Raw genomic sequence first — 20622 nt, 5'->3', positions numbered from 1 at the left:
TGAAACTTTTCTTGTATCAATCCTCACTTTCATCTCCACAGAGGCAAAAATCTAATCTGATTTTTTTCCCACTATAGATAGGATTTGCCTGTTCTAGAATTTCACATAAATTGAATCATGCAGTATAAATTCTTTTGTGTAATACTTCTTTCTCTCAGCATGATTTTTTTTGAGGCTCATCCATAATTTAGTATAGATCAGTATTTTGTTCTTGTAATTGTTGGGTATTATTCTATTGTATAAAGATACCACAGTTTTCCGTTCTCTTGACAATAATACCTGGACTATTTCCAGGTTTTGGCTATCTTATGAAAAAAAAAGCTGGTATAAACATTCATGTGCAAGTCTTTCCGTGGCTAAATGTTTTTTATTTCCTTTGAGTAAATATCTAGGAGTGGAATTGCTGGGTCATAGGGTATATAGGTAAATGTTAGTATTTTGTTAAGAACCCACAAGATCTTTTCCCAAAGTGGTTTACTTTACATACTCGCTAATAATGTGTAGGAGTCCCAGTGTTTCCACATGCTCACCAACATTTGATGAATTGATCTTTCTAATTTAGCCATGCTGGTGGGTGTGTACTGATAATTCACTGTGGTTTGAGTTTGCATTTCCCTGATGGCTAATGATGTTTAGCACTTTTTGATAAGTTTATTAGCCATTTGTTATATTTGTAAAGTAACTATAGCATATCTTTTACCCATTTTTTATTGGGTTGCATTTTTATTATTGAGTTGCAGGAGTACTTTGTATATGCTAAATATTAGTATGGCATTGGTACATGTTTTGAGAATATTTTTCTTCCAGTCTGTGGCATGTATATTAGGGTCTTTTGGTGAGCAGAAGATTTTAATTTTGATGTAGCATAAATTTATCATTTTTCATGCATAATTATTGTTTTCTGTGTCTTAAGAAATTTTTGCTTAAGGTATGAGTTTCCCTCATACTCTCTTGTTTTGTTTTGTTTTTTTTTTAGGAGCTTTATAGTTTTAGTTTTTATTTTTAGGACTGTGATCCATTTAAAATTAATTGTGTATATGATGTAAGACTGGTGCCAAGGTTTTTTTTTCCCAAATGGATACCCATGTGTTCCAGCACCCATTTGTGGAATAGACTTTCCATTTCTCATTAGGTTGAGTTGGGACCTTTGTAAAATATTTGAATCAAATTAACATTTTAGTCTGATCTATTTCTTGGCTCTGTAGTTTCTGTTCCTTTGATCTGTTTGTGAGTTTTATAAGATTACCATTCTGTCTTAATCTGATTACTATTGCTTTGGAGGTCTTGAAATCATATAGTGTACCCATACATCTTGTTTTCTTTGCTTTTCTCCCAAGATTGCCTTTGATATTCTAGTTCTTTTGTATTGTCATATATAGTTAGAATCAGGTTGTCAATTTCTACCAAACAAAAAAATCTCAGTAGGATTATGATAGGGATTGCACTGAATGTTTAGAACAATTTGGAGAATTGACATCTTAACAATATTAAATTCCACAGTCCGTTTGTTCTTCATTTACTTAGGTCTTCTTTCATTTCCCTTAGCAATGTATTATATTTTGAGGGTAGAGGTTTTCCATGTCTTGTTAAATTACTAGCTTTTTTGTGTTCCCACTGCTATTATAAATAGAGTTGTATTTTAAATTTCATTTTCCAATTGCTTCTGTCATATATATAAAATACAGTTGATTTTGTATATTGATCTTATATTTTGAAACCTTGGAAATTTACTCATGACTTCTAATTATTGCTTTGTAGGTTTCTTGGGATTTTCTATATATACAAATCTATCATCTGAAAATAGAGACAGTTATACTTATTTCTTTTTGAACTTTATGCTTTTTTCACCACATTGCAATAACTAGGACCTCCAGTAAAATGCAGAATACATATGGGAAGTGTGAAATCTTTGTCTAATGCCCGATTTTAGGGGAAACATGGTCAATATTTCATAATTAATTATAAAGTTAATTGTAGGCTTTTCATAGAAGATCTTTATCAGGTGAATAAGTTTTCCTCTATTCAGAGCTTTCTCAGAGTTGTTTTGTTTTTTTTAAAATCATGAATAGATGTTGAATTCTATTAAAGACTTTTGTTACATCCATTGGGACAATTATATTTCCATTAATGTGCTAAATTAATTGATTGATTTTTCAAATGATAAAGTAACCATGAATTCCTGGGCTATGTTACACATGGTCATGATATATTATCCATGCTATATATTGCTAGATTTTGTTTGCCAAGTTTTTTTAGATCTATGTTGTGAAGGATATTGGTCTGTTATTTTCTTGTAATATCTTTGTCAGGTTTTCATATGCTGGGTTATACTGGCTTCTTAAAATGAATTGGAAAGTGTTCTCTATTTCTCTATTTTCTGAAAAACATTGTGTACAGTTAATTCTATTTCTTCCTTAAATGTTGAATAGAATTTATCAGTGAAATCATCTGGGCCTTTTAACAAAGTGAGGATTTTAAATTTAAACTTATTTCTTTATTAGACACAGACTCTTCAGAGTATGTCTTGTTATGTCAGTTTTGGTAAGTTACCGGTTTCAAGAAATTTTCCCTTTCATCTAAGTTTTTTTATTTGTTGTCATAAAGTTCTTCAAGGTATTCCCCAATTATCTTTCTTAAGTATGCAGGATATGTGGGGATAATTCTTTCATTCCTAATACTGGTAATTTATGATTTCCTTCTTTTCTTGATCAGTCTAACTGGGGCCTTAGTAATTTTCTTATCTTTTTAAAAAAATCAACTTTGTGTGCTTAGGTTTGTTAATTTTCTCAATTATTCATTTTATATTTCACTGCTTTCTACTCTTATCTCTATCGTTTTCATCCTTTTATTTATTTTGTTCATTGTTCTTTCTCTAGCTTTTAAGATACAAACTTAATCATTGATTTTGGATCTTTTTTTCTAAAATAAATATTTAAAGCCATAAGTTTTCCTTAAAGTATTGTTCTAGTTGTAATCTTTAAAATTTTAATATGTACTATTTTTATTATAATTTAGTTCAAATACTTTCTAATTTCCCTAGTGATTTTCTTTTTAACATGCGGTTAATTAGAACTGTGTTGTTTAACTTCCAAATATTTGGAGACTTCTGGATATCTAATTGTGTAGAAAGTCTCGAAGTTTACCTTCATAGTCTCTGTCCCTGGTGTTCACACCCTGTATAATCCTCTACCCTTGAATGTGAGTGGGACATGTGACTTGTTTCTAGCCAAAAGAGTATGGCAAAGATGAAGAAACCAAATTAGGTGAGCTTCTATTGAGACTGCAACCCTAGTCAATGCCTGGCTTTTGCAGTCTGGTGAGACCCTGAAGCAGAGAACCCAAGTGATCCATGCCTAGACTCTTGACCCATGGAAACTGTAAGATAATAAATGTGTGTTGGTATAAGTTGCTAAGTCTGTCATAATTTGCTAGCAGCAATAGATCAATACACTTACTGTTCTTTTTTTTTAAATTTAATTTATTTAAAAGTTTTAATCTTTATTATTCATTTATTCATTTGTTTATTTTATTTATTTTTTTATTTAAATTCAATTAGACAATGTATAGTACATCATTGTTTTTGATATAATGTTCTTGTTCTTGATTTTTAATTTATTTTCATTGTAAACAGAGAACATACTTCATATGATTTCTTTATTTTTTCTTGTTTTCTGAGTATACAGCCTATGCCAGTACCATGTCCACTAATAAGAATGTATATTCTGAAGGTGTTTGGGTATTTGGGTGCATTTTTATAATATTAAATATTATATAGCCTTATAAATATCAAACAGCTCAAAGTGGTTGATAGCGTTCAGATCTTCTAAATCTTTATTAGGGAAATACGTATTTTTTTATTATTGTATCTCTAAAAAATTAACCCTTTGTCATTATTAAGAGTTTTCAAAGTTTCTGATAATACTCTTTTTTTCAAGTTTTTATTTAAATTCCAGTTAATTAACATACAGTGTAGTATTAGTTTCAGGTCTACAATTTAGTGATTCAACACTTACATACATCACCCAGTGCTCGTCACAAGTGCACTCCTTAATCCCCCCACCCAACTCCCCTCTGGTAACCATCAGTTTGTTCTCTATAGTTAAGAGTCTGTTTCTTGGCTTCCCTCTCTCTCTCTCTTCATTTTCCCTTTGCCCATTTGTTTTATTTCTTAAATTACACATATGAGTGAAATCATATGGTATTTGTCTTTCTTGACTGACCTATTTCACATAGCATAAGACTCTCTAGCTCCATCTATGTCATTGCAAATAGCAAGATTTCATTCTTTTTTGTGGCTGAGTAATATTCCATTTGTGTGTGTGTGTGTGTGTGTGTGTGTGTGTGTGTGTGTGTGTGTGTGTGTGTGTGTACACCACATCTTCTTTATCCATTCATCAATCGATGGACACTTGGGCTGTTTCCATAATTTGGTTATTGTAGATAATGCTGCTATAAACATTGGGGTCCATGTATCCCTTTGGATTAGTATCTTTGATGATAATATTCTTTTTTTTAAAGATTTTATTTATTTATTTGAGAGAGAGAATGAGAGATAGAGAGCACGAGAGGGAAGAGGGTCAGAGGGAGAAACAGACTCCCCGCTGAGCAGGGAGCCCGATGCGGGCCTCGATCCCGGGACTCCAGGATCATGACCAGAGCTGATGATAATATACTTTGTTTTAAAGTCCACTTTATTTGATACTAATGTAGCTACTCTTGTGCTTACTGTTTTCATTGTATATTTTTTCCCATCTACTTACTTTCAATCTGTTTGTGCTTTCTTGTGCTTACTGTTTTCATTGTATATTTTTTCCCATCTACTTACTTTCAATCTGTTTCTTTATATGTAAGACGAATATCATTTTTTTGTCTTTTTTCCTTTAAATTTTTTTATTGTTATATTAATCACCATACATTACATCATTAGTTTTTGATGTAGTGTTCCATAATTCATTGTTTGTGTATAACACCCAGTGCTCCATGCAGAACGTGCCCTCTTTTATACCCATCACCAAGATTTTATTTATTTGAGAGAGAGAGAGAGAGAGAGCGTGTGTAAGCATGGGGAGGGGCAAAGGGAAAGGGAGAGAGAGAATCCTAAGCAAACTCTGTGCTGAGCACAGAGCCCAATGTGGGTCTCTATCCCAGGACTCCAAGATCTTAACCTGAGCCAAAATCAAGAGTCATACGCTGAACCAACTAAGCTATCCATGTGCCCCAAGGTGAATCTCTTTAGGTAGCATGTAGTTGCATGTAATTTGGCCCTTTTTTTTTTCTAAATCTATTCTGACATTTTCTATTTTATGCTAGAACAAGTTAGATGATGAGCTTATATGCCAAAGTTTCAGTTCTTTTTCACTAAGGAGGCTGTGGCCACCTTTAAACTTCAGTAACTTCAGTAAGTATTGTACAGTGGATTGTCTCATTTGTGTTTCAGATTTCTTCTTTCTCATCCCATATTAATTTATACTGACCTTTATTCATATTTTGAAGTATACTGGACCTTTGATTTCTAATAAAGTGTCTGTGTCCATCTCATATTTGTTGAGAAAGGCTGGCTGTGGTTAGGAGATGGTATAGATCTCTACCTTTCTCATCCCACTGCATAAAGTCTGGCTTTGTTCTGTAGGATCATTGTTCTTCTCTTCACTTTGTGGAGGCATGTGGTGTTTTAAGCCATTTGGGTGAGAAGAGTTAGTTACTACTTGAATGTTGATCTGTAAAGCAGAAACCCCATTATATAGCTAATGTGCATTCTGTAATAATTCCAGGGTAATACCATTAGACATACCCCTGCAAGCTGCAATACACTTACCTATTGGATAGGTCACGCAGATAACAACTTGTGAATTCTTCATATAATATAATCGGGGTTTCTTAAAAAAATAAAAACAAGACCAGGAGATAGAATCAATTTTAAAGTCAACAAAATTACACATAAGTTCTGGAATGTAGGTTATTCCTACTTACATGTCTTTTTACATCTACCCATCTATTACAGAGTCGAGGCACTAGCATTTTAAAGTTATTACTGCACCTTCAGTTCAAAACTCCCAAAAGTGCCCTAGGACATATATGTTGTTTTCTTAAAAAATAAAATTATCTTTGTTATTAAAAAGCATTATATTTGGGTTTCCTGACAGGCTCGGATAAGGTGACTAGAGAAATCCCTCTCAACTCCCGATGTCTATAATCCCAAGTACTCTTTGCATTCATCACTTTGGTAGTTCTTTAAATTCTTCACCTGGAAATCTGGGGATTTGTATAAGAGTATGAGTAATTAGTATATGTATACTTAATGAAAAATAAATTTTTGTGCTAAAAAAGCATTATATTTATATTGAAACTTCAGTGAAGTTAAAAAAATATCAAGGAAAGATTGCATCTTTTTCCTTTTCCTTTTTTTTCCCCAGCCCTATTTCTGTATTGGGTAATGGCCTTTATTACAAAAACCATAAAATTGGTGAAGTACTGGCAGTCCGGTTGGGGAGTATCAGACTTGCGTTTCTGCATCACTGGCATGATGGTCATCTTGAATGGACTCCTCATGGCTGTGGAGATCAATGTAATTCGGGTCAGAGTAGGTATCTAATCATTTTCTAAAAAAGATTTTATTTATTTATTTGACACAGAGATAGCGAGAGCAGGGGGGGTGGGAGAGGGAGAAGCAGGCTTCCCCCGGAGCAGGGAGCCCAATGCGGGGCTCGATTACAGGACCCTGGGATCATGACCTGAGCTGAAGGCAGATGTATAATGACTGAGCCACCCAGGTGCCCCGGTGTCTAATTATTTTTAATTACCGGAATTCAAGACCCCAATATTAAAGATTATAGTCAGCCAGAAATCATTACTATTCAAGAGAATGAGCAAATGTATATCCTCTATGTGTATAAAAGTTGAACTAATCACTAAGTTTCAGGCCATTAGTGTTCCAGAATCTCAGTATGACCCTAAAATCTATTTATTCATTTGTGCATATTGATTGAGCGATTGTTATGTGCCAAACATTATGCTCAGCTCATATTATAGATGAAATTGTTTTCATCAGGAAATTCCATCATCCATGATTTGTCCCAAGCACACCCATATTAAGCAAACTACTGTATTCCTAGAAATTTCAAAATGAAAAGAAGATAATACGTTTGCTCATTTCACTGATGAAGAAACTTCTACAGAGATAACTAGCTATATCCAAAGCCACACAGTCAAGACTCATGGCCTGGTCTGTGATTATAAACCTGTTGTGTTTTGCATCACAGAATGCTGTTATGTTGTGTGACATACTTGTGAATGATTTTTCAATATTCATTTTCTACCAGAGCACTTTGACTTTGCTCTGAATGGCATGTCACAAGCTGTAAGGAATAGTGGAAAACAGTTAGTGAACATCAGTCAAACCACAGATTATCAGACAGTGGCTCAATAATGGTGTCAACACATTTAGAAAATCTAACTAATGTAAAAGTCTTTATTTAGTTGACCTTACCACAGGATATCATGAAAGACTGGTTCTTAGTAATAACTCTTTTAAAGGGACAATCTGTTTTTTTTTTTTTTTTAGAATTGTCCTTAAGTGGATTAAACATAAAATTCTGGCATTTAACTAATTAATCTAGTCACAGCAGAGGGAAACATTTCAAAATATATTTCCAAAGAAATGTAAAAGGTATTAAAATATACATTTCATCCCCTTGAAATGAAAATGTAGAAAAGGTTAAAATTTTGTTTTAATATGTGGAAAAATAATTAGGTTAATTATTATCCCGCGGAATTTTTCTTACCATAGAGATATGTATTCTTCATGAATCCTCAGAAAGTAAAGCCTCCAGAAGACCTCCAGGATCTGGGTGTGAGATTTCTTCAACCGTTCGTGAATTTATTGTCAAAAGCAACATACTGGTGGATGAACACACTTATCATATCTGCTCATAAAAAGCCTATTGATCTGAAAGCAATTGGAAAATTACCAATAGCAATGAGAGCAGTAACAAATTATGTTTGCCTGAAAGATGCATATGAAGAACAAAAGGTAATTTAGTATCTGTTTTTCATGTCCATAATTGTAGAAAATCGGTCTGTTAAGTATAAAGTTACTAAGCTTAAATAATATCTATGGTTAAGGAAGATCAGATTTTCTTCCTATGTCTTTCCCAGTACTTTTGAGTTATGTGAATTGGGTCACTGAGAATATACCAGAAGAACCAATGAAATAAAGTTACATTGTGTTAATTGCCCAGTTCATACATGAGGAGGGATAGAGGGAACACTATTATCTTTTCTGGAACCAAGTGGAAGGTAAAACTTAAGCTCAATGATCATGTATATCTAATCCTTGTTACCATATGTTGTTAATAACTCGTGGAATTGTTAAGTTTTTTCAAGTATCTTGTGAATAATTTTGTTATATAAAGGTAAAATAAATCATATAATAACCACATTTAATAAACTAAAATCCCTAAATTAATTATTGACTAAAATTTGGAGCCTGTATTTCAAACTTGAGAAACTGAAATAAAGTTATCTACCTATTCCATGTATTATCTTATATGTCTGTCAAAATTGATTTCTTCTGGTACTTTCTTTGAGCAATTGCTTTAAAAACCTTAAATATGAGTCTTTGGATATTTTGAATTTGTCTTGTTATTATTCTATATAGTCATGTGTGCTCTCCACAGTGATAGATGTAATTGATATGGCAGTCATCTACTAATATTGTTGGAATTGAAATTATTAGTATTCACAACAACATTGGAAAGGGGTAGGGTAAGGTGAATCAGTTAGTTTTTGTTCTAAATCAAGACAACAAAGCATTTATGGTAAATGATGAAAATGACCTCAGTTTTGTGTCAAAACTGTGTCTTCTGAAATTAATATTGCAAGAAGTGGTTACTACAAATGAACCTGAGTCATCTCTTTGGTTTCACCTCTGGGAAAAGTATTGCATAATATTTTTGAAACTTCTTTGCTAAAGTAAAGATTAACAATATAGCCTAAGCATAGTTTAAGTGTTCTGCATACTCTTTATAATACAGATCAGCTTGAACTTAGTGCGTTAACGTCTTGCATTAATAAACTTTTAAAAGTAATCAAATTATTCATCTAATGGGGAATTGAATATGAAACACAATTGAATTCTATTCCATTGAGTTGGCTTCCCACAACGAAAAAACGTTATTCACCTCCTCTCTAATACTTAATTATCATGATTGTTCAGGTCTTAAAATCCTTTCAACAAACCACTACAGATGTGTGAAGCCATGCGTTGGCTTAAACATATAAGCCATTCTTCAATTTTGCATCTCTTTGTCAAATAACTAGGAAACACAAGTCTAACACAACTTTAAACTGTAACTGTACTGACTACTATTCATGGAGATAGGAAATACCTGGAAGAGAAACAATTTGAAGTTGGGATGATCTGTTCTGTTTAGCTTGTAGTAAAATATCTTTAGCTTGTGATAAATATCTTGTGATCTAGTAACCCCAGAAATCTTCACTAGTCTTTTGATAAGCTTGATTTTTATACTTCACTATCTTCTTTTCCATACAATGGTATTTGGTAATATTCATAACAGATACACATGTTCCAAACAAACAAAAAAAATTAAAATTAATTTGACCTTAAGAATTTTGGGTTATCCTTTGACAGCTAAAAATAATGCAAAGTCTTTGAAAATCTGGCCTATTTACTCTTCATTCTATCCCATTAAAAGGTGTTCAGTAGCTACTGTTTGCATAGAATGCAATGGACTATGGATTATGCATACTATACTAAAGGGACTCATTAACACTGACTTATAAACTTAAAATATCATCAGAAATATCAGAAGGAATTGCCATAGTTGCTGAGATTAATTGCTGTGCTAGCAGTTTTATTTTGGTTCATCTGTTTTGTTTTGTTTTCTTTCAGAAAAAAGTAGCAGATCATCCAAACCGGACTCCATCTATATGGCTAGCAATGTACAGAGCTTTTGGACGACCAATTCTACTTAGTAGCACATTCCGTTATCTTGCAGACTTACTGGGTTTTGCTGGACCTCTCTGTATTTCTGGAATAGTTCAACGTGTGAATGAAACCCAGAATGGGACAAATAACACAACAGGAGTAAGTTTGTGGTGCTTTTGAAAGGAAGCATATTATTGGCAGATTTCATTGTAATTGTTCCTTTTTATTAATGCAGTTCTTTGAACGTTCAAACAGGCTTATTTACAAGAATTGAATGCATTTAAAGCAAAGAAAACAATAATTTTCCTTGTAGTGAAAATCATGTGTTTATTTGTTCACTGAATGGATCTGTTCAAAATTATTTCTCAGATTCAGAGCCTATAAACATTTAATGAGTATCTACTATGTGCCGAAACCATGTTCAGAAATTTCACATTGATTATTTTCTTTGATCTTTTCAGCAACCTTTTGAAGAATTTTCATGCATGAGTGCATCAGGGGTGGCTGGGTCACTTTTTTTGGAGGCCTGTGACCAATCACATTAGCAATGTGATTTGTCCTATATACATTTTTCTTTTTTATATAATAAAAGCCATCACCCTGTTTCACATTGAACAGGGCAAGTCACATTATAATATTTTTATTAGATATTATGCTACTATTTGGGGGGCTATACAGTATAAGATACTATATCTTTGCTGTTATAAATATATAGTCTTTTATTCTGTATTCTTAAGAAAGTCTCAGCATGAACTTCCCAGTTTCTTTCTAAGCGCTGATTTCCCTAGGGTCACAGAAACTCTAGTCTAGATGCATCAGTTTTCCTTTTCTATTCCCTCAATCTAATTTGCTGTCCTTTTTTCTTCACCTGTTAAAATTTCATGCATTCTTAAAGCCTACATCAAATGCCACCTCCTCAGTGAAGCTTTTCTGATTATTCTGGTTGGAATTTGACTCTTCTTTGTGCTGTCCAACATACTATTTATTTCACCTTGGCACTTGCTATAAATGTTCTCTATAATGAAGCAAGTTATTTATAGATATGCTTATCTTTCTAGGTGGTAAGCTCTTTAAACAGAAGGACTGTGAACTGTTAATATTTATGTTCATGATGTGTAGCCTAGTCACTTGCGCATATTGGTGCTCAATTATTATGGAAGCAAACCAGATATTTTCACCATTGAATGCACTTTTGTGATGTTTTGTCCTTACTAGCTTAATTACAGTCCATACATTCCACATAGAATTTTTCTATCATCCCTCTCCCTTACACATATTAACCACACGTTTTTCTGAAAAGGAACAGAACTTACACATTTCTGTGCAACCCCATGAAAGAAGAGGAAGGGACCAGAAATAGAATTTGATGGATTTAAACCATAAAAAATGAAGATTTCCCAGATTGACATGATATACTTATTTGAGTGTTACCTTTCCCTCACTTCTAACCAACAAGTTATCACATACTATTGTTACAAACAAAAAGCAATCAGTTTTGTATGTCCTTATGATGACTTCAGTCATATTCCTACTCAAACAATTTCATAAGTTGTGTTTTGTCACTGGAAGTGTCAGCGTCAATAGCCACATTACATAGTTTATAATTTATAATTTATTTTGTTAATATAAATTAAGATAAATGAAAATTAGATTAAGTCAATTACATAGAATTATTTTAAATTAGCAAAGCTATAGAAATTGTATTTCTGTTTCAGTGGTCTTGCTGACCAACTATCAGTATTGTGGTTTCTACTTCTAAATTACAGTCTAAATTAACTTCGATCTTCAGTTACTACTTCTCAAGATGGAATAATATATCTTTGCGGAAAATAGACTCAAGTTTTTTAAAAATTAAAATAGACCTTTTTTCTATAATCAGGCATCTCCAGCAATCTTAATGATCAATTTGGGATTTTATGCATTGAACTAGTTTGAATTTGTATCTGTGGACTTGAAGAAAGGCCAAAATTGCCTTGTTGTGGCTCATTTCACTGCTGTTATAAAGACACTGAGTTTTTATATTTAAAAATCATGTATCATTTAATAGATGTGAACTGTACACCTGTCATATGAAAAGACCAGTTTTAATTTATGTCTTTTTCTTTTGGGACAAGATTTCAGAAACCCTTTCATCAAAGGAATTTCTTGAAAATGCTTATGTACTAGCAGTTCTTCTTTTCTTGGCCCTTATCCTGCAAAGGACATTTTTGCAGGCTTCCTACTATGTAACCATAGAGACTGGCATTAACCTCCGTGGAGCTCTGTTGGTATGTACAAACTTAGAATGATCTTTGTTTTTTGAAAATGCCTATATACCATCTGATGATAGAAGGGTAGTGGAGTCAATTTTATTTTTCATTCTGTTTTTACTTTGATACTACAACTCCAACACTTCTAGGAGCTGTTTAATTAAAAAAACAGAGCTAATTAGTAAACCCACTGAATTTTGAAAACCTTTTGTAATAGTAAGAAAACTTTTGGGGCACCTGAGTGGCTCAATCGATTAAACATCTGACTCTTTAACCTCAGCTCAGGTCTTGATCTCAGGGTCGTGAGTTCAAGCCCTGGGTCGGGCTCCATGCTGGGTGTGGAGCCTACTGAAAAAAAAAAAAGAAAACTTTTGAAAACTTTTTTTTATTTATCTCTGTTTCAATTTGTTTTAGAGCCTATGTTTGAAATTGAATATGCATTTTGATTATATCGCAAGAAAATAAGTTTGTATGTAATTGAGGACTGAAAGTATGCTAAAATGAAGATAGTGGTTGACTTAAGAAGATGGCATTGTAGGTCTTTTCCCCCCTTTTTCCCCAGGAAAATTTAAAATGTTATCTTTTCAATAAAAGTGAATAAACAGTGTTGATTACGTTTAGAGCTTCAAGTACTTTTTTTGTTTTTATGTTTTGCAGGCCATGATATACAATAAAATCCTTAGGCTGTCTACATCTAATTTATCCATGGGTGAGATGACCCTGGGACAGATCAATAACTTGGTTGCCATTGAAACCAATCAACTCATGTGGTTCTTGTTCCTGTGTCCCAATCTATGGGCAATGCCTGTTCAGGTAGATCAATATAAGTAATATTCTCATTTGCAGAGGAAACAAAACAAAAGGAGTATAAGGTATTTAGCTCAGTAAAGGGCAAACTTTTTGAATATGCTGATATTATACTGTTTTTATAGAGAAGAAAGTAGAGTCTCAGAAAAGCTCTGACATAGGTTAAGAAAGTGGGGTTTGGAATTCTACTGCTTAGGTTCAAATATCTGCTCTACCCTGTTTGCACGAGTGTTTAAATCCTCAAAACATTCGTTTCCTCAACTTTAGAATGGGCATGATAATAGTGTCTGCCTCGTAGAATTGTTAGAATTGTCAAGACTAAGTAAGTTAATATGTGTAGCACATTCAGCATAATGCTTAGCATTTCATGGGCATCCAGTATTTGTTAGTTGTTACTGTTATTGACCAAATTCAGTCAAGTAACAGAGCCAAGGCTTGACCCCTTTCATTTTGACAGACTCTCTTATAGCATTTCTAAAGCAGAACAATTGCTGTAATCCATCCCATCGTTTCAATAGCTGATGTATTATAAAATGTCAAACTTTATTAGGTGGTAGGAACACTAACAAGCTGGATGGCAATTTAACTATTTTTTTAATGGAAAATAGCATTTTAGCAAAGATGCAGTTTTTTCCCAATTGGGTAAAAATAGCAAAAGAAATGTTTTCAGCTCTTTCTTCTATGTGATGCTGAATATTTTTAGTTACCTCGAGTTTGCGTCCTATAGATAGAGCTTAAACTGTAGATCTTATTCGATCCAGTCTGTCACCTTTGTCCCTGTGTGCCACGTTTATTAAAATGCATACAATAACACAGACGATATGGTAGTTTTAAATTGTGTTTGCCTTTTTAGTTTTAAATGGAAATCCAAGTCAAATAAAAGTGTATATCATGCACAGTGCATGACACAAGGAAAGATTTAAAATATGCTTGGTCTCATTTTATCAATATGTACTTATATACAGGTCAAGTAGGTCGCTGCCTACGTGATATAATTTAAAATGCACCAAAAATCTCAGGCTGCTTCTGAATGACTGCATCGTGAGTGACGTTAAGGAAACTTTCATTTTGATTGGAATCCCTCAAAAGCCTAATTGGCTAGGCAGTAAATATATGCATTTGCCTCCAAAAGGCCACTGTTAAGCTGTTATCATTGGCAAACACACAAGGATTAAATGCTTTAACTACATGGATATAGTTCATTAGTTGACATTTTTAGCCATGATAAACTGAGCTACTAGAGGAAAAAAGTAGGGAGAGAAGATTGTGGGGTCAAATCTTAAGTTTTTAAAGGAAGAAGAAGAAAGTGTCAAACCAGAGAGGGTTGGCTTACGTGGCTCAGCCCTGGGTTTGGGGAAATAAATTTAAAAAGGGAAGTGAGGTGTGATGGGGCACCACCAACTTTAGCTTCCTCACAGTTTTAGTTAAGCTAAGCCTTCTTGTCGTCAAGTGACTTCTGGGGTCATTGAAGATGTGAAGAGCTCAGATTATTCCTTTAGCCTGCAAACAACCATCCAGTGCTCACTTGCATTATGATGCTGCCTCCTGCTTTCCATCCTTCCTGACTGGAAAAGCTAGTAGCATTCCATGACAATACGGAATGTCAGTGACAGTGGGTGATAACATTTTCAAGAAAAATTTCATGTTCTTTTAAAAATGTGAAGACTGTCTTAGAAGTTCAGAAGCTTCGGGGGACCAGTCTGTAGTCTCATGCAGTAAATTGGTTTGACACCTGTTGTACAGATCATCAGACTAAAAATAAATTCCTATTACTTAGCTTTCCCCAAGTAAAACATAGGAAAACCCAACTGTTCTTAGTTGACTTCCAAATAAATGTATTTATTAATCAATTACTAATGAAGAAGTAGTACATTTCCACCAAAATATATTTCCTCTCATTGAGTGGCCCCCACACCCCTGTTCATTTTCCCTTTTCCGTATGTTTTCCTTTCTAGATCATAATGGGAGTGATTCTGCTCTATAATTTACTTGGATCAAGCGCATTGGTTGGTGCAGCCGTCATTGTACTCCTTGCGCCAATTCAGTACTTCATCGCTACAAAGTTGGCAGAGGCTCAGAAAAGCACTCTGGTAAGTTCACATCTTTTGGAAACTTGATTAGGAAAAATCTAGTAAGCTGTTTTATTTTTAAAATAATGGGAAATGAACACATACCACTCAGAATAATTTGGAAATTATCATATTTCATTTCAATTCTTAGGCAGCAAATGTGTATTTTCTGTGTTGCAAAAAAAAAAAAACACTATTTAAAAGTGGATTTGATGATCTTAGACTCAAAATACCAGAGGCACAATTCCTGATGTTTTTAAGTGCCATGAGGTGATAAGGCATTGGATCTTCTAGGTCACTTGTCTAGAGAATATACCTAAGTGTATTTTGAGCCCATTGGATGTTAATTATTGACATGGGATACATGGATCAAAGAACAAAGAAAGCATGAGGTTTGTTGCTTCTGAAGTTAAATTTCCCTCAAGTTGAATCAAACCATGTGATAATCTATGGAATTATATTCAAGTATTTTAATGGTAGCTGTTCTGGCTGAATATGTTCATGGTCAACTTGGCAAGTAAGAAAAAGCTTTTTTTGAGTAAGAATTGGCTTTATTTATTTATTTTAAAGATTTTATTTATTTGACAGAGAGAGCGCAAGGAAAGCGAGAGAGAGGGAGAAGGAGGCTCCCTGCTGAGCAAGGAGCCCGATGTGGGACTCGATCCCAGGACCCTGGGATCATGACCCAGGCCGAAGGTAGTCGCTTAACCGACTCAGCCACCCAGGTGTCCAAGAATTGGCTTCTTTTAAAGAAATATTTGCAAATAATAAAATTATTGACAGCGTGTTTAGAAATAAAGTTTGATTAAATATGAGCAAAATGTCTATAAATCAGGCATAAAATGTAGGGATGCTGCCACTGATGGAATTGTTCCCCAAGTCAGTTTCTGCTGCGACAAGCAAGTTGCCTGTCATGCAGGTGGTTTCCATCACTTGTTTTTCTGCTGCTCCAGGTGAGGCTGCTCATTATCTTTTGTCTGAGCCATCTACCCCTCTTTACTTCAGGACGTGAATACAGAGAGGTGAGGAAGAGGGGCACAAAGTGGAGACATGACTATCCTCAAACATCTGTCTTTCATTGAGCTCACCATACTGTATTCATTTACTCGTGCAACAATCATTTGATAGGCATCTAAGACCCTGTAGAGACCAGAAGATGAATAAAAACCAAGCCATTTGCTACTTTTGCTTCCTCCTCTCTGCCTTTTGGCCACTTGCACTGCTCCTTTTGATAATTCATAGGTCTTAATGTACCTTACTGATATTCTAATATCAGGTGGTGAATTTGCAGCAGTTGAGTAAATTGTGGCTTTTGTAAAAATCTTTTTACAGTTAATCCAAATTCTTAGTAATGAGTAAATCTAATTTAGGCCTTAAACAAGAGCGTATGAAGAAGTATGTAGAAATCTCTTGAAGTTAAAGGTAATAGCCTTGGTTTCAATAAGTGTATTATGAAGACACAATATGAACACACGCAATGTGAACATACAATAACCCTCACATTCCCAAATAAGAAGCAAACTGACTTTTCTTGCATTCATTGTTTTCTCTTCTAAGTATGAGTGATAGTGCTGAGGAGAGGATAAAATGAGTTAGATGTTAGGAGGAGCCACTGGAAATCTCTGCATCATTTCCCTAAATGTCTATATACACTATCTGCAGACATTATTCAAGGAAATTGTGAAACTTTAAGAAACTGCTTTTATTTAACCTAAAGCAACAGAAGCATAAGAGTTTTTAGGTGGAAAGATATTTGAGGCCATTTCATTCAACTCTTCATTTTAGAGTTGGTGGAAGCACAGAGAGTTTGCCTTCTTCCCCCCTCCCCCCCTGCTCCCCACCCCCAAGGGATCTCAAAGCCACAATCAGTGGCAGGGCCGGGCAGAAATCAAGGTCTGGTCCATCCCTGTATGATATATATATAGTCCTGCCTCTTTGATTCACTTGGATGCTGTGTGCATTGTTTTTTTATTTTTGTTTTATAGGATTATTCTACTGAGAGACTGAAGAAAACAAATGAAATATTGAAAGGCATCAAACTTCTGAAGTTATATGCCTGGGAGCACATCTTTTGCAAAAGTGTAGAAGAAACAAGAATGAAAGAACTATCCAGTCTCAAAACCTTTGCACTTTATACATCACTCTCCAGTAAGTTGCCATTGCTCTAAGGACCACTAAAAAACATGTGGCCAATTCACTTTAGTTTGTGATCCCTGAAACATTCTACTCATCTGAGGAAGCCCGTTCATTTTCTACATATGTGCTGCCCAATAGCCATTAGCCACATGAGCCTATTTAAATTTAAAGAGCAGGGTTAGTGTAGGCTTAGAATCAGGTAGACCTAATTTGTTTCCTTTTAAGATGTGTGCTTTTGTCATGTTACTTTGCATCTGAAATCCTTGGTTTCTTCATCTGTAAAATGGGGATGGTGATGAGCATAGTACCTGTAATTGAAACCACTGCATTTCATCAATTACCACTGGGATGAATAGTGGGTTTTCAGTAAAATTTCAGTAAAAATTTGTTTACTTAAGTTGATCTGACTATAGTATTATTGACCTTCTTATCCCCAAAGATCCTCAAAAGTTATCTATAGTTGTCTACCTGTCTCTCTGGGAGCTTATGATATTATATTTTCTTGAAGATTATACTTAAAATGCTATATTTGAAAATTGAGAAGAAGAAATGTCAACACTTCTGAGTGAAAGAAGTCAAGTTTCATTCACATAAAACCCTCATTTCCAATACATTTTCAAGAACTTTTGAATATGGAGCACTTTTATCTTCAATTCTAATTTTTATAAAGCAACTGTTTAAAAAATTGTTGTTTTTCCCTCAAAGTGACACTGAATACTCTCAAGAATAATTAAGTTTATGTTAGTCGAATTCTTACAGACTTAGCCACACTACTCCCACTAACATTTGATTTGGTTTGTGTGTCAGTTTTGCCTATCTCTATTGTTCCCAAGACTGAACAAATTAAAATTCTGGAGGTTAATATATTGTTTCCTCTTGAATTCTAAACTACTTTAGTCCTTAGAGATTATAAATACTTGTTTGTTAAATAGATTTAGAGAAAATATTTGGTTTGTATAGCTCATTTATTCTAGCCTTGATGCCTGATGCATTAGAAATGAAATAGGAAGAAGATTTATCTTCCAGTTCTGCACCACTGCTAATATGGTGTCAAAATGCTAGAAGATGGAATGATTGATATCCAATTATTTATGTAATAGTACTCTAATCTGGTGACCCTGACAGAGGAATGTATATTTCTCTCTGCAGTGGACTGAAATATTCATGAGAAGGATGGATGCCGCCAGAAATAATGACAATAAAAATATATTGAGCTACTCAGCCAATTATTGCCATAAGTGGCTTTACACGTATCATCCCATTTAATCCTCCCAACATCTCAATGATTTAGATTCTACTATTAATTCCATTTTAGATATTAAAAGACTGAGGTGGAGAGAGAGCTTAAGTAACTTGAACTTCCCTTGAATCATCCACCTACTAAATGGCAGAGGTGTGTTGTTAATCCAGTTTGTCCGTCTACAGACATAAAATTTGGGTTGGTTTTTGAATGTCAGATATAAAAGAGGAGAGGACAGAGGAGGCCATAATAAGGGAGAAAAACGAGAAATCATGAAGGTAAAAACACAGAGTCATGTGTTTATGATAGGCAGCAGGAATTCTTGAGTCAATGGTGTAAAATTCCCAGTTGGACCACTTGTAAGATTTATGATATGGTTATGTACAGTGTTCTTAGTGATTAAGAGCTTGAACTATGGGAGTTGCATAGAGCTAGCTATAAATCCCAGCTCTGCCCCTTTTCGGCAGTGTGGCCTTGACCAAGTTACTTATATCCTCCAAGCCCCAATTTCTTCATCTGTAACATGAGGTGATAATAATGTCTACCATGTAGGACTGTAGTAAAGATTAAAATAATGAATGATACAAATGTTGATTGGATTGTTGATTCTATTCCAGGCACGATGTCAAGTTCTTTGTACTCATTATCTCATATAAAGCACCTGGCAAATGGTTTCATTCCCACTAACCTCTATCCGTCAGTTTCCTCATCTAAAAATTAGTGTAATAATAATAAATCATTATCACAGGTATATTGTGAGAATCAAATGAGGCAGTGAATGTGACACTGTTCAGTAACTGTTAAAAATATTTCATAAATAAGGATGCCTGGCTGGCTCAGTCGGTTAAGTGTCTGACTCTTGATCTCAGCTCAGGTCTTAATTTCAGTGTCGTGAGTTCAAGCACTGCATTGGACTGCATGCTGGGCATGGAACCTACTTTAAAAATATATATATATTTAAAATATTATAATATATTAATATATATATTTTATAAATGGTATTTGTAGAGCACCACAAGAAAATAAAAAATAATGAAAGGAAAAAGTCAGCTGTATAACAGAGTGGTTACTATTCAGTCTTAGAGGGTAAGCTGACCTGAAATGATATCCTGTCTCAGCAACTTGTCAGCTCTACAGCTGTGGTTAGTATTTGGAGGAGTTTCAGTTTTCTCATCAGGAAGCTGGGAAGTATTAAGAGTGTCTTCGGGAATTAAATAAGATAATGTGTGTAAAGTGTTTAGAAAAGTACCTAAAACATAAAAGTACTCAATCAGTGGTATCTGAAAATATTGAAAAGCAAAGTTAAACAGGACACTTACTAGTAGAACTGAAGATCCATCTCTGCTTTTACGAGTCAGTGTTCTTGCCAGTTGAGATAATATCTGGGGGGAAGAGAAATTCTATTAATTTCCTAGTTTCCGTTGCTAAATTGTTCTGTGCTATTTATGGATTTAATCCATTGGTAAAAGGCAAAAAGACAGTACTGTATTTTTTTTCTCTTCACTTTGATAGAGTCTTATATGGAGAAGTGAAAAGAACATACAACTTTTAAAAAAAATTATTTATTTATTTATTTGAGAGAGAGAGAGAGAGAGAGAGAGGGAGAGAGGGAGAGAGAGCACAAACAGGGGGAGGGGCAGAGGGAAAGAGAAGCAGACTCCCCACTGAGCAGGGAGCCCGATGCCGAGCTCCATCCCAGGACCCTGGGATCATGACCTGAGCCAAAGGCAGACACTTAACCAACTGAGCCACCCAGGCACCCCAAGAACATACAGCTTTGAGACCAGAAATATCCGGATTTAAATCCAAGCTCTATCACTTCTTAGTTTGGAATCTTGCATGTTACCCTTCCTAAGCTGCTTTCTCATTATTGTGTAGGGTAGTTATGGTCATTAAATATGAGAATGCATGTAAAGCACTCTTATCATACCTCAATGCTTGTGACATGTTAGTGCAGAGCAAGGTGGTGGTGAGCAGTCTGAGAGGCCCAACTGCATTGGTTTAAATCCCAGCTGTGTGACCTGAAGTTTCTCATTCTCATCTTTGTAATGGGATAGGAAGAGTACCTGCTACATGTACTTGGTGCAGATTGCTGTATAAATGGTTTTCAATCAAATAGCAGTTATTCTTGGCCTTCCTCATCAAGGGGATATTACCTATTCAAAGGCATGGACT

At 34.5% G+C, this 20622-nt stretch overlaps 1 protein-coding gene across 5 annotated transcripts in view; it reads left to right on the top strand.

Annotated features, from left to right (window-relative positions):
• The window catches only part of ABCC9 (ATP binding cassette subfamily C member 9), a 134745-nt gene that overhangs the window by 15421 nt on the left and 98702 nt on the right, over nucleotides 1-20622 (top strand). For 4 of the 5 annotated variants that reach the window (XM_088025571.1, XM_088025570.1, XM_028113216.2 and 1 more), the window contains exons 4-10: nucleotides 6414-6580; nucleotides 7787-8029; nucleotides 9911-10105; nucleotides 12061-12213; nucleotides 12853-13008; nucleotides 14958-15092; nucleotides 17057-17219. In XM_088025571.1, the coding sequence (XP_087881697.1) occupies nucleotides 6414-6580; nucleotides 7787-8029; nucleotides 9911-10105; nucleotides 12061-12213; nucleotides 12853-13008; nucleotides 14958-15092; nucleotides 17057-17219 (1212 nt within the window). Of the gene's footprint in view, nucleotides 1-6413; nucleotides 6581-7786; nucleotides 8030-9910; nucleotides 10106-12060; nucleotides 12214-12852; nucleotides 13009-14957; nucleotides 15093-17056; nucleotides 17220-20622 lie in introns of those variants that run through there. The other variant, XM_088025572.1, reaches the window with a different exon arrangement.

The sequence above is a fragment of the Eumetopias jubatus genome, unplaced genomic scaffold (assembly GCF_037043125.1).
Source record: "Eumetopias jubatus isolate StellerSeaLion01/CBP00866 unplaced genomic scaffold, mEumJub1_p1.0 scaffold_8, whole genome shotgun sequence".
NCBI classification, from domain to species: Eukaryota; Metazoa; Chordata; class Mammalia; order Carnivora; family Otariidae; genus Eumetopias; species Eumetopias jubatus.
This window is presented reverse-complemented; position numbering and strand designations above follow the sequence as displayed.